Source organism: Thunnus thynnus, chromosome 24 (assembly GCF_963924715.1).
Source record: "Thunnus thynnus chromosome 24, fThuThy2.1, whole genome shotgun sequence".
In the NCBI taxonomy this organism is placed as follows: Eukaryota; Metazoa; Chordata; class Actinopteri; order Scombriformes; family Scombridae; genus Thunnus; species Thunnus thynnus.
The window spans coordinates 3532866-3546035 of record NC_089540.1 but is presented as its reverse complement, the minus strand read 5'-3'; the positions used below and the strand labels follow the sequence as shown (position 1 = coordinate 3546035).

Here is a 13170-nt window from a genome sequence, read left to right as displayed (position 1 = left end):
CCAATTGCTTTTCACCAGGATGGAAAATTAAATCATCTGATCCTCTGAGAGACCCTGGAAAATTAAAAAGTTCACCAGTCAGAGTTATTTTAACACTTCTGATCATTTTTAACAAACGCCATCAAGCTATATCAACTCCATGAGTGGAGCAACAACTGTCCAATCAACATGTACAGTATATTTAGTAGTAACCTGAAGCACAATAATTAAAGCCAGTGGACAGTGGTTAAGCCTTGGTATGGTTTCCACCCAGGGAGCTGCACACCAGAACCTCCAGGCCATAAACACAAACAAAAAGTTGTCATGGTGACGCCTCCTTCATAGTCTTCTCCTTCCTCTTCTGCCTCGGACTCTGTGTCTCTCCAGTCATGTGTGTGTGTTTGTTGTGAGACTAGTGTTTATCATTTGGATCATGTGTTTGTTGCCCTCTAGACGTCCTCAGTGAGTTGTGCTGCGGGACAGTGTACCTGTCCTGAATTAGGTCATTAAGGTTGGAGCTGCAGTTATTTTCAGACTGTCTGATTTGCCTTGTTGTTTTTAGCAGACTTTGCTGGAATTTAGGGATCTCTTAACTGCTGTTGTACATGTCTCGCCTCCCTGCCAATCACTCTGTCACTAGTTCTGACTGCCTCCTGCCAACTGAAAGTCTAGAAGTCTAAAAAAAACCAAAAACTTTCCTGTCCTGCCCTCTGAGTGTGCTTGTGGCTTCAAATCAAGTCTATAAATGTTATAAAGGTAATAGAACACTGACAAAATGTATGAATGAACCATTGCTTTATATTATTTGTGTATTATTTAGGAGGTATTGTGATGTTTTTCATAACAATGTTTTGTATTTTCTTTTTTTTTCTTTTTTCCCATTGATTCTGATTTGCATGTTGTTTTATTTCTAGATGGTTCTTTATTTTCTTTCTTATTTTCTCTTTATTCATTCTTCACCTGCACAACAATGCAGTGGTGCGGCTGGAAAAGTTACAGGTATATCATATTATATGTCATAAGTGATCGATCTATGATACACAGTGTTTCCCTGCAGTTATTTTCCAATTAGACAAGAGATGCTTTCAGGGATGACTGTGGATGAGATCCAGACTTGGATATCACTCCTAAGTAAGCTTCAGAGAGATATAGTATCTGTCCCAGCCAAGCTACAGTGTCATCTTAATACTGGTGGCATGTCCTAGTCAGCACAACCCACATACACATATGCGTACTTATAATAAGATGCAATTATCAATAGAAAATGATCAAACAGATATTTTCTAACCCCAAACATAATTGTATACATAAGAGCTAATGGGATCATGCTGGAGGGCGTGTGAAGAACAATCTTTGGAGGTTTCCTTGCTATTTAATCCCTGACTGACTGACTGACTGACTGCAGTATTAGGAGTAATCCCTGGTGATTGCAGACATTCATATATGCTGAATATTATTATGGTTATGGGGAAAAAAATGTATAACTGCAAATTGGTTTTGTGAGGATGCAACTTCCACAGAAGAATAAACAGTTAAAAAGAAGTGACAGACACAAACATTTAAATTATAGGCCTTCATTCCTAGGCCTATAAAATGAAATGAAACAGAAAGTTATAAAGCAACTCTAAGCTATTATGAATCCTTCCTCTTTATTACTTGCTTCTGTATCTAATTTCTCGTTTAATGATTTTTTTTAACTTTTCCATTGTCTGTTTTTTGTTTTTTGCTTTTTTGCTTTTCTTTCCTACAAATGAAGCTTTAGAAAATGCTCCCTTATGCTCTATCTTTATTCCTCTATGGGTGAATTTCTGCTATTTCCGCCCATTCAATTTTTTTTTGTCATTTATGCTTTCCCAAACTGTCCCTGTACACCCAATTCTGAGTAGTACCAAATTTAGCACCAAATTCCCTCCTTTTGTTCCGATCCTTCCACTGCAGCTGAACAGGGAAACACTGTCCGCTGACTAACTCACACTGCTCAAGCCTCATACTATCTTCAGATAAACTTTTAAATATGAACAGGACGAATGATTACAGAGAGCAGTGTTCATTTGGGCACCTGACTGTTGTTTTAAGACAGAATTGAAAATGTGTCAACCTATCCTTTAAGTAGCGATCAGTCAGTTAGATGCAGGTTATTCAAACCCCATTATTTTTGTCCATGTTGCACAACTTGTCTGTGTAATCTGATTAGGATGGCCTTTACTGCACTTCATGTGATTGAAAAACAGATGAAGTTATGTAGTGCAGTGAGCCCAAAATAAGTGTTCTTTTCTCAGCCAGTTGGCAGCAACCTTTCAGTCAAAAATATGCTTCTCAATGTCTTTGCTTCAACAAATAACTCTAAAAAAAAATCACCAACAGATCTGTAAATGTCCTGTTTCCAAAAACCCACACTGCTGCAAGAACTACCCACAACGAATAACATCATTTCACATAGTACTTTTGGTGTGTGTGTGTGTAAATGACACACAGAGACATGTGATATATTGTGACAAGCTAAAGGTGGCTGATGCTGGCCATCGGTCTACGGGATTAAGCAATGGTGGTACGACATTCTCACACACGCAGACACACACGCCCACACACATGGACAACCATGTGAGAAAGAAACCAAAGCATCAACAGAGTTTGGTGGACAGATGCTGAGAGCTGACATGGTGGGCTTACAGTATATAGGGACATTATGAGAGCAAGTAGTCATGCTCACATAGACATGCAAGCACACACACACACACACTTATACACACGGAAGCCCAGATGAGGATTCATTATCATGTCCCTGTGGGCAGATTTTAGACTTCCCTAGATTTCCCCGGGCAGATGGTTAATGGTAATCTGAAAGACTTTGACGTCTTCGCAATGCGTTAATTTTGTCATTGTCCATGCCTCTGCATACCAATTCACTCTGCTCCAACTCTCCATAGACTTACACTGACCACTACATGCTATCTACTGCGAGTAATCACAGATTTAATCACCACTCAAGACAGAGAGGTAATATCCCAATTCCATGGTGGCCAAAAAATAAATAAATAGAAAAATGACACACTAGCCCATTAACCAATGCATCTTTTTTGCCCTCATGGTAGTGACAGCAGCAAAGATGTGACTCTTCATGACAAGCCTGGGAGAGGAGCAGGGGGTTGACTCGGGGCTGGCACAGCTGGTTGGCCCTGCAGATCCCCAGGGAAACTCCCTCAATCTCAGCAACACACTGTGTGTCCCTGTCCCCGACCCATGAGAACTGCACACATCTAAATATACGTGTAGTGCGCAATTCAAATCCCCACCAGAGTACCACCTGATGGCAACAGGATGAGGATTTTAAAACCACTGTTGCAGTTCACTAAATCGGACAAACTGTGTGTAAACTCATCTGTCTGCAACATGTCTAACAAGTACTGTTTCTACCCCGCATCTCCCCTGCATTAGCACTGCAGTGGCTACTGCAGAACTATATATGACAGGTATATTTCTGATTTTCCCTCACAGAGGAAGAGCCATAGTGCAGCCATGTCGATAATGGAAAACTGTATATACTATATATACCTGTATATCGATCTATTAACAAGACAAGAGTGCACTAGCACAAGTCATAAAGTACAGCTGAGGCTGATGGGATGCCATCAATTTTGCAGGTATTTGGTCATAAACCAAAATATTGGACAAATTAAATGTTTAACTTGATGATTGTGCTAGGAAAAGAGTTCACCAATCATGAATCACCAAAGTGACTACAATTCATCCTGAGGGAGACATGAATGTCTGTACCAAATTTCATGACAATCCATCCAATAGAGAGATTTCACTCAAAACCAAAAATGTAAACCTCATGGTGGCATCAGAAGAAAAGTAGGATTCATCCTCTTGGGACCATGAAGTCTGTACAAGATGTCATGCCAATCCATCCAATATTTGTTGAGAAATTTCAGTGTGGACTAAAGTGGTGGACTGACCAAAAACCCATTTTAGTTTGTTACCTTCATCTTGCAAAAAAACTGTAATACAAAAATGGAAGACATCTATTCAACACTGAAAGTTATCTGATCAAATGACAAGCTGTGTTTGTTTCACATGAAATGACACTTTCCCAACCTGAGGGGCGATTTGAAGCATTTGACATCCGTCACTCAGACTTGTCTCACAGAGCAGATAAGCTTCCATTTTTATCAAATATAACAATCCACACTGACTCTAAGATATGCATGTGTGACGCATGTCATCACAGAACTAGTCTAGTCTATTTTTGTTTTCCTCTGGCATGCTTAGTAAAGAGTTCTCTCCATATCTCCTGCTGTTTATACTCATTAATGGTATTTCTATTTTTGGTCCCCAGTTTTAAATTAACCTGAACCATGAACAATTATAATGGAAGAGAAACACTATTCAAATGGGGCAGAGACTTCAAACTACGGGCATTTAAAATCATAATCAATGAATCAATAAATAAACAATGCTGTATTCTTCCTGTATACTCCTCATGGAGCCTACTTGAAAACCATTTTTGTCCAAAAATGTCTGCTGTCAATCATTCTGGTGAAGACAGTTTAGCCGGCCGCTGTTCTTTCACTCCTTTCTTCAAGAGCTGCTGCTGACAGACAGACAGCTGCTTCTGATGACAGTGACGGCCGAACAGAGGTCAGAGACGGTGTGGATTGAATGGACCGCTTACGTGTCGCTGATGTCTCGCTTTTGATGTTTCCAGTTTGAAGTCTTACTTATCTGCAACATGCTGGTGTCAGCTCCATCCCAATCTATCTATTTACTGATGAAAAGTCAGAATAGGTAGAGGATACAATTTTCTGCTATGCTATATTCTTAATTATTCTTAATTATCTGATTAACTGATACGTTAATATGGAAAGTTTGTGACTTACTCATTTGCCCAATCCACAGGATCAGTATATTATCAACATACTAAGAAAGGTGGTAAGGTGTAAGGAGTATGCACATCCACAACACTGACAATTCGCTCGATTAAAAAATCTTTTACTCCTTCCCTAGTGACAACAATTTATTTGAAATAATAATATATTTAAGCTCAATGCCCTATGCCCCTCTCTATTTTGTCCCAAACAAAGCTTTATCCTTCTCAGTATGACAGATGAGCCAGAATCTCCTGCCTGCAGGTCTCTGTTTCTATTTATAGACACTGGTTTCTCTACCTCATGTTACTGACCCCAGACCAGCCCAGAGAGTCCCATCTCTGCTCACCAATCTGGGTTGAGATTAATCTGCCAGCCTTTACAGCAGGATAAAACCTTGTTTCTGGATCAGTGATGGAGGGCCCTGCGTGATGGAGAGAATTAAATCAGCCGTTTCTCAGTTGGTCCGCTGGTCTGTGATGAAGGCTTCAGGGGGGAACGGGAGCAGAGAGCACGTGACCAAGACTCCAGGGGAGTCAGGATGGGAGAGGTGGAGGAGGGGTGGACGTGTGACCCAGCATGATGAATAGACACACTCGAACATAACATGAACATATATAATGTATGCGTCTTTACAGTTTGATTTGTTTCTGTATTATCTACATAGTTCTACACAAATACTAATACAGTATGTACAGCAAATGGATTCATATAATGCAGACTGCACATCTACTATATACACAGGGACACACATCATATATAGGCACACTAATGCACACAGTTCACACAGTTCCTCTGCAGGCAGTGATGTGATGGGGAGGAGCAGTGTGGATGAATGAGCAACACACAGGGGAAGAGGGCAAAAAGGCTTCAGGCCTGGACACAAACCGAGGATCAGAGGATGTTCTAATGTCATACAGTGTTAAGCATGCATGTGTGTGTTCATGTAGGTGTGCACGGTGCAAGCGAGTTCGTGACGCAGGAAGTAGAGCATCATGACCTTCGTGAGAAAGCCTTGACATTGGGCTCCATCTGATTTGGATTCAACGCACATTCTGTAGATGTATGCTGTAGAGCTTCCAAATCAATATCCTGAGCTAGCATAGATATTCTTGCTAAAGAATTGCTTAACAGTAGGCAGCTTTTGGTTTTATTTGACTTGTGTAAGGATTCTATCTTAAGGAACACATGGGTAAAATTCATATGTGCTCTTTGTATTATTATTACATGTATTATCACACAAATAAGAGGCTCTTTCAACTCACCAAATAGCAGCATGTTGCTTTAAATTCACTTAAAGCCCCTGAAAACTTGGCTTCAAATCTTAAGTATGTCCCTATTATTCATTATTCATAACTAAAAAAGCAACATTCCATGTGAAAAAAACATATTAAAGAATAATTTATTGAGAGTTTATTGAGACAGTGGCAACGCAAGTCTAAAATGGTCTTAAGAGTCTGACTCAAATGTTGCTAAATCCTGATTGGTGCATAGAGGTACGTGACATCACCTTTTTTCTCTAAGTCCGGCCCACTTAAACCAGTGAGAGAAACAAAGAGAAAAACAGAAATACAGAAATCCCTCATGTGAAACAACCAAAACTGTTTTAATTTTGACAGAAAACAGTGTGTTCATGTAGGATCCTATCACTTATGGTAAGAAGCTGATTAAGAAATTACATTTTCAGGACCTTTAAACTTACTTTTAATTTACTGTATTGATTTTTAATCAGGCACACAGAAATGTTCTGTTGATGTGTGCACAACAAAAAATGAAACCAGCAGGTTCAGGAAGCATCAGTGAAAACCTGCTATTGAATAGGCAAACGTCACTCTCCAGCATACAATGTATAGCCAGTTCCATAGCCTGAATAGCAATTTCTTATTTCAGTCTTTCAGTTGGGGGGTACATTTATTCCATGGCAGCCACAAAATACAAGACAGCAACATGACAAAAAGATCTCTACAATGGCTGGAGTGCCAAAATCCCTCACAGGATTACCACCAGTGTTCCTTTCTGAGAAACAGGATCTCGAGTTACAGTTCTCCACACAGGTGGTCGACCACCAAGCGAACCCTAACCGATTGCATACGAAAGAACCATTCTGCCAGACTGTAATCAACCAGTGCTTTGAAATGTATTTTTTAGACACACCCAGATATATTCTACACACAGGAAACACTGGAGCCGTTTCTAAACCAATTCATCTGCCACCTCTCAACACCTGATTCTACACCTCAGGCTGCTACACGTGCGGTCCATGTCATGACCACTCTTCCTAATGAGTTTTATGCCAGACATTGTTAAACTGCCTGCGGAGGATCGAGTGATTGACCCAAAAGGGCCAACAAAGCCACTGTGTCCTCGGGAACACCAGGCAGCCAATGCCCCAGCTTTTGTAAAGACATCTGGTGACCACTGGTAAGCAGAAAGAAGAACTATCTATCCTGGGAAAGAAAGAACTGAAAAAAATATCCATATGGTAAAATCTGTCCTCCTACACTTCTAAACAACTGTAAGTAGGGCTACTGAATATTAATATTCATTGTTGTTAATTTTTGCCCTGACACGGGGCAAAGGATGAAAAAAAACTTGTACACTTGTACACAACAGCTTGTGTTTGTGCGTCTTTGCTGTTGGTGTATTTTCAACTGATACAGTCCAAAAATAAACACAGCCAACAGTGAAGGTGACCTGAAATGTCTCTGCTTGAACTCAGAGGATGCTTTCTGAACATCCTGCTCCAAAAACACCATTCAAACAAGACTGATTTCACCACATCTAAATCTCCTCTACACCGCGCTCCCGTTTCCTCACCATTCCGACCTCTGTGTGATAGTGAAGTTAAAGGTGAACGACACTGAGCTGAAATTCTCAGAAAGTGACAGCCCAGTCAGCGTCGGTTCACATGTAGACCGCCCTGCCACAGCTGTAAACCAGAGAGCAAACACAAGACTTTAATTCAACTTGTCATACCAGTGTACAGCTCGGAGCTACTGTGGTGAAAATGAGTGGGAGACTGAATTTGTTGACTGATGTTGTTGGTATGAATGCAGGAATTGATGGAGGGTATATTTAAAGACCATGTATGACATTTTAATTCAAAGGAACACTCCACATGAAGTTCAGTTTACTCATTATGAGCCTGTGAGAACAGTTTTATAATGCCTCCTGTGGCTTTGAAGGAAGCTTTTCAAAGTCTAAAGTCTAAACAAATTAGTTATCTCACCTTAGGCTGTTTTTTTTTTTTGGCTTGACCCACACTAGAGAGTAAAAGCCAGCCAGTCTTTTTCAAATCTGTGTCTTGTGAGTCCCCTAAGCTTATGGAGGTGCAATACTAGATCACTAGAATGCACCTTTAAACATGAAATTTCTTGTAACATCAAAGTAAATGCTCCGGATTGACATAATTGAGACTTCTATGACCTTATAAAGGTATCTTTATTTCACCAACAAACACATAACTCAAATGAATTTAAATGACTTTACCCTCCACAACATTCCTTTGAAATTACAGCAAGTCACAGATTAGGCAGAGGAAATATGACAAACTATTCCCTCTAATTCAATTTATGGGGGAGTACAGCTGGCAGGTGAGATAACTTATATGAATACTGAAATTCAGCTCCTTTGAAGCCTTATTTTCACCATTTTAACTATTCCAATTATGGATGCAAGTAAACTACAGAGGAAAAAAACATAACTGTGTTCTACAAAGACAGAAAAGAAATATTGCAGCTTTGCATTAAGCCCTCAGACACCGCAACATTTATTTTACAAAGTGCCTAGCAAACTGATGTAAGGATGAAAACTGCTTTCAAACGAATGCTTTGGCTTTCAGTGTTTCAGATACTACTGTGTCATTGCATTCATGATGAGGATTATTCTGCAAAACAAAAATGAAAGCCAAAAAAAGTCTTTTCATTTTGATGCAGCTAGACTTCTCCCAGCACACAGGAATGAAAACACAAGACGTAATGGAAGGAAAATAACGTCAGCACATGCAACATTAGCAGGGCATATTAACTATCCGGTGATGTTATTTTTCAGGAGGTACTCGTTCTAAAACAACACAGAGGATGTCTTCAAGTGTCAACACAAGATTTGTCTAAGAGCTTATATTCTATTTTCTGGGCCAGTATAAATCACAGATCTATTGATTCTCTCAAGCTCCTTTCCAGGAATCCGTGTACATTATCAGATAGCTCTGTGGGAAGCAGATATGTGACCTCATTTCTGTGTTCTTCAGGGATCTCTCCTGAGGCTCTCACCACAGCAGGGATGATGTATGTTTACATTACTATACCTTGAGATCTAGGCCAGGATGTGTACTCTAAAAATTGCATTCGATTTGCACAGTTCCATTCATTCTCTACAGTAAGCCCAGAAAAATATCCAAGCAGGCGGTGTTTCGTGCAAAACCCACAAGACTGACTCCTAATGTAAATCTCTTTACTTTCAATCTGCTTTAATGGACTTTCTACATGTGCTAAGAACGAGAGTGATTCTATAGCTTGTAGCTAGCTAAGAGGAGAGATGGATTATCAGCCACTGTTCAAGCCCTGTGATTGGCTGACAGCTTCTGTTGTCATGGTTTTCATCCCTACAGATGGCCATGGTTACCGTGGCGATGGCAGCCGGATCAGCATCGGCAGCATCACAGGGAAGAATATGCTAAGTACATGGGGAGTATCTCTACATCATCACTTCTCTTTAACCTTGTCTGACATAGTACATTAACACCTGATTCAGAGGAGCCATTGGTTCATTTTTCCAAAACAAAAATGCTGGTGGAAGAACTTTCTGCATGACCTAAAAAGAGCAAAAGGAATATAGGAATATAATATACCTGACGAAATGTTCAAACTCAAACAAAATCTAATCTTTTGTTAACCTGTCTCTACTCCAAAGATCACCAGGGTCATTACAGGGGGTATAAGCTCCTCTCTCGCCCCAGAATGACAATCCCATCTGTCAGCCAACCTCCTCGGGACCTTTCGCATGCACATCAGCACAACCTGCCCTCTCCGCAGCACAGGAGGCAAGCCGCCCGTAGCCTATTAACTATACATGCATTAACCTTATGTAGATAGTAAAACAACAAGATCACATGCAAGCTTATTCCACCTAAATCTGTTCATCCACTGTAGCTACTCTTTAGCTTCAATGCCACAATAATAGTGCATCCAAATCCATCTGAAACTCAAGATAATAATAGAAATACAATAAAAAAACAAAAAATCAAGCAAACTCAGCAGTGGCTAACTATTTCCTATTTAAATTACAACAAAGTCAATAACACGCTCACCCTCCTACAGCTTGAATACTTTGGAGTACAAGATCAGAGTACATACCTGATAAATAAATCCTTTACTGTGGTCCACTGAGAGCATGGTGTTCCTCCTACAAGGATGGGGCAGGATGCCCGCTAACTCCCCTTGTGCTTGCAGCAACGGTAAGATGAGAGGCTAAGGCTCAGGGCCTGAGCCCCACTGTGCACTCAAAGTGTGTGTTTGGGATTGTGTAGGAGAGTCAGAGAGAATGGCAGAATAAGATCGTGTCTGTGGGGTTCTTGGTCAAACCCTCTCCTCTCCTCAGCCGCTCTCCTCAGCTGCTCTCCTCAGCCACTCTTCCCATGCTGGAACATAGCAGCAACCTCACTCCGTAAGCACCATGTAGACAACATAAAAACAAAACTAGGGAGCTCAGCTCAGCTCCGACTCTGCCTCTGCCTCTGTCTCTCCCTCTGCCTCCAACGGCTTTCATCCAGGGTAGCATCAAATGTTTCTGACAAGCGTCCATCCGCCAATCCCCCTAGAGAGATTAGCGCTCTGACATCACCGATGCTGTGCCGTGCACAGCTCTGCTCTGCTGAGCCTCCGAGCCCTGTAGCTCTGTTACCTAAGAGAAGCCTTAGGTCAGAGAGAGTCAAATAACACCATTGTGTATGAGTGGCTTCACACAGCTCCAGTACACCTCACAGCTACCATGTGCCATGGTCACCACACACCTCGTGTAGGGTTGGCGTTGCAGTTCTGCTGTATACAGTATATGCATCGTGGAGTGCATGTGTCTGCATGTATGTGTATGTGTGTGCGCATGCCAGTGTCAGCACAACCTACCTGAGGGAACGGAGCTGCTCTCTGGCTGTAGTGCATTGTCAGCGAAACTGTGATCGAGACATGGTGTACTAGAAATAGATCTGGAGGAACAAGCTACTATTTCTGCTGCACTGCCTGAGAGGACTGTCAAATTACAATAATGCTGTGTCTTTGTGGTTCATGTCATCTGATATTACTTAAAGTTCTCATCAGCAAAGATGACACTTTCATATTCACAGATTAGACAGCCAAGTCAAACAACAATAACAGTAAAAAAATAAGTAATTTTCTATTTGCCTCTCTCTTCTCATCCTACCATCTGTCTCTCAAGTTCTCCATCCAGCTCTGTACCCTCTCCTCTACCTTCCTCAATGCCCTCTTCAACCTCCTCTCCACTACCTTAGCTATAATTAAACATGGAAAGGAGCACAGCCGGTGTAGGCTCCTAGCTGCTGTGGGGTGGCTTCCTGCCTGCCTGCCAGTTTTGCACAGTTGGATCATCAAGTCGAACAGAGATTTCACACTGATCCAAGAACACCACGCTCAAAAGAACAAGCCCAGGCAACTCCAGCAGACTTCCTCCGTCTGTTCTCACTGATCTTCTCCAACCCGACCAATCAACCAACCCTAACTGGACAGCACTGGCAGAAAGCCTGCTGTTATATCAGGGTCGCAATTAGGACCACATTAGCCAAGTCCAAGACAAATCCAGGACCACATGTGGTTCATAGGGGTTGGAGTCTGACAAAGAGATCGAAAGCTGCACTAGAATCTTCCATATAAAACAAATCATACCATGTCCACAGGAAATTATTCAGGTGTTCATTAAAATCATCTACATGGACAATTCAAACAAAGTTACAGTCAACAGTTAAATCACTGCTCATAGTATATTCAACCACAGGGTCACCTTGGCTGTGTCACTGATGCTTTATGCTTTACCAGTTAACTCACAAGTAACATAAGTGATGATTAAACTTACTACATCAACCAAAACAAACTATTTAAGTTACAACCTCCCTTTTCTTTCCCTTGGTGAGTGGCTACGGCAGATACATGCCAAACATAATGTAACCTAATGGACTTGCCTCTTATATCATGACACCTCACTGTAGATTATGGCTTAGTGAATACATAAAATATTGACTAATCAATGAGTGCAGTACAGTATTACATACACAGGCTCCAACGGGTCAGTCCCCTAAATGTTTCTTAGTTCAGACAAAATATTAAAGTTAAACATTACAAATAGTTTTAGAGTTGCAGGAATGTCCATATCCAAAGATGTACAGACTGAAAGATGTCAAAACAGAGTTCTCAAGATCAAATTCAAAATTAAGGGAATAGTTTAGGTAAAATATACTTATTCACTTTCTTGCTGAGAGTTAGACGAGAGGTTTGATACCACTCTTATGACTGTATGCTAACTATGTAGCTACAGCCAGCAGTCGGTTAGCTTAGCTGGCCACTGACAAACACTTTGTGCTCAGTCTTGTTCTCAATCTGGCTCACAGCCCGCAGTTGCATAAGAGAATACTTTGTCAGAATGGATGACATGCATGCATCAAAACTCTTCTCTACAGCTGGCTCAATTGTCTGCTTACACTCATACCCTGCAAGCTCTTCAAAGCCATTTCACTTGTTGAGAGCCTGGATTCCACTTAATTCCCATTAGCTGTTATTATTTATTTACTCAGCGCGCTCTCAGCCTTGGGTGGCTGCCAGATGCATAGTGACATGTGTGACCATTGTGATCTAAAAATACACAACATCTGCTAAACAAGCTAGGTAATTAAAGTTAAAAACCAAATACAGCTGTGTAATATTACTGTAGATTATAGATTATGGAAAACATAGATAGCAACAAAATATGATCATGACATTTGTCACCTGACCCATCAGAAAAATAGAAAAGCCTGCCTAAAATCCGCCTTATCTTTACTTTTTTTTAGTTTTTATCACGTCATCAGTGATAAAGAGATTATTTACTTTAAAGTACCAGTAGAACGATGTGAAAATACACTGTTACAAGTGAGTCCTGCTTTTAAATACCTAACTTTGTCTGTCTGCTGTTAGTGCTGGGCAGGTAGCAGACAAACAAGCTTTCAGCTGATGAGAGCAGTGAGAGTGAATTTTAACAGTAAAGTTTCGGGAAACAAACCAAAACAACGAGCTGAAAGATGCTAAAATGCTCCACCGGGCTGAGGGGTACTGCACAGTCA

The 13170-nt window shown here is 40.9% G+C and overlaps 1 protein-coding gene across 6 annotated transcripts in view; it reads right to left on the bottom strand.

Annotated features, from left to right (window-relative positions):
• The window catches only part of LOC137176746 (sodium-driven chloride bicarbonate exchanger-like), a 49372-nt gene that overhangs the window by 30900 nt on the left and 5302 nt on the right, over positions 1-13170 (bottom strand). Inside the window, exon 1 of one of the 6 annotated variants that reach the window (XM_067582645.1) lies at positions 10202-10602. The exons of the other annotated variants lie outside the window; for them this stretch is intronic. Within the exon in view, the coding sequence (XP_067438746.1) occupies positions 10202-10240 (39 nt within the window). The 5' untranslated portion in view covers positions 10241-10602. Of the gene's footprint in view, positions 1-10201; positions 10603-13170 lie in introns of those variants that run through there. 6 annotated transcript variants of the gene reach the window in all.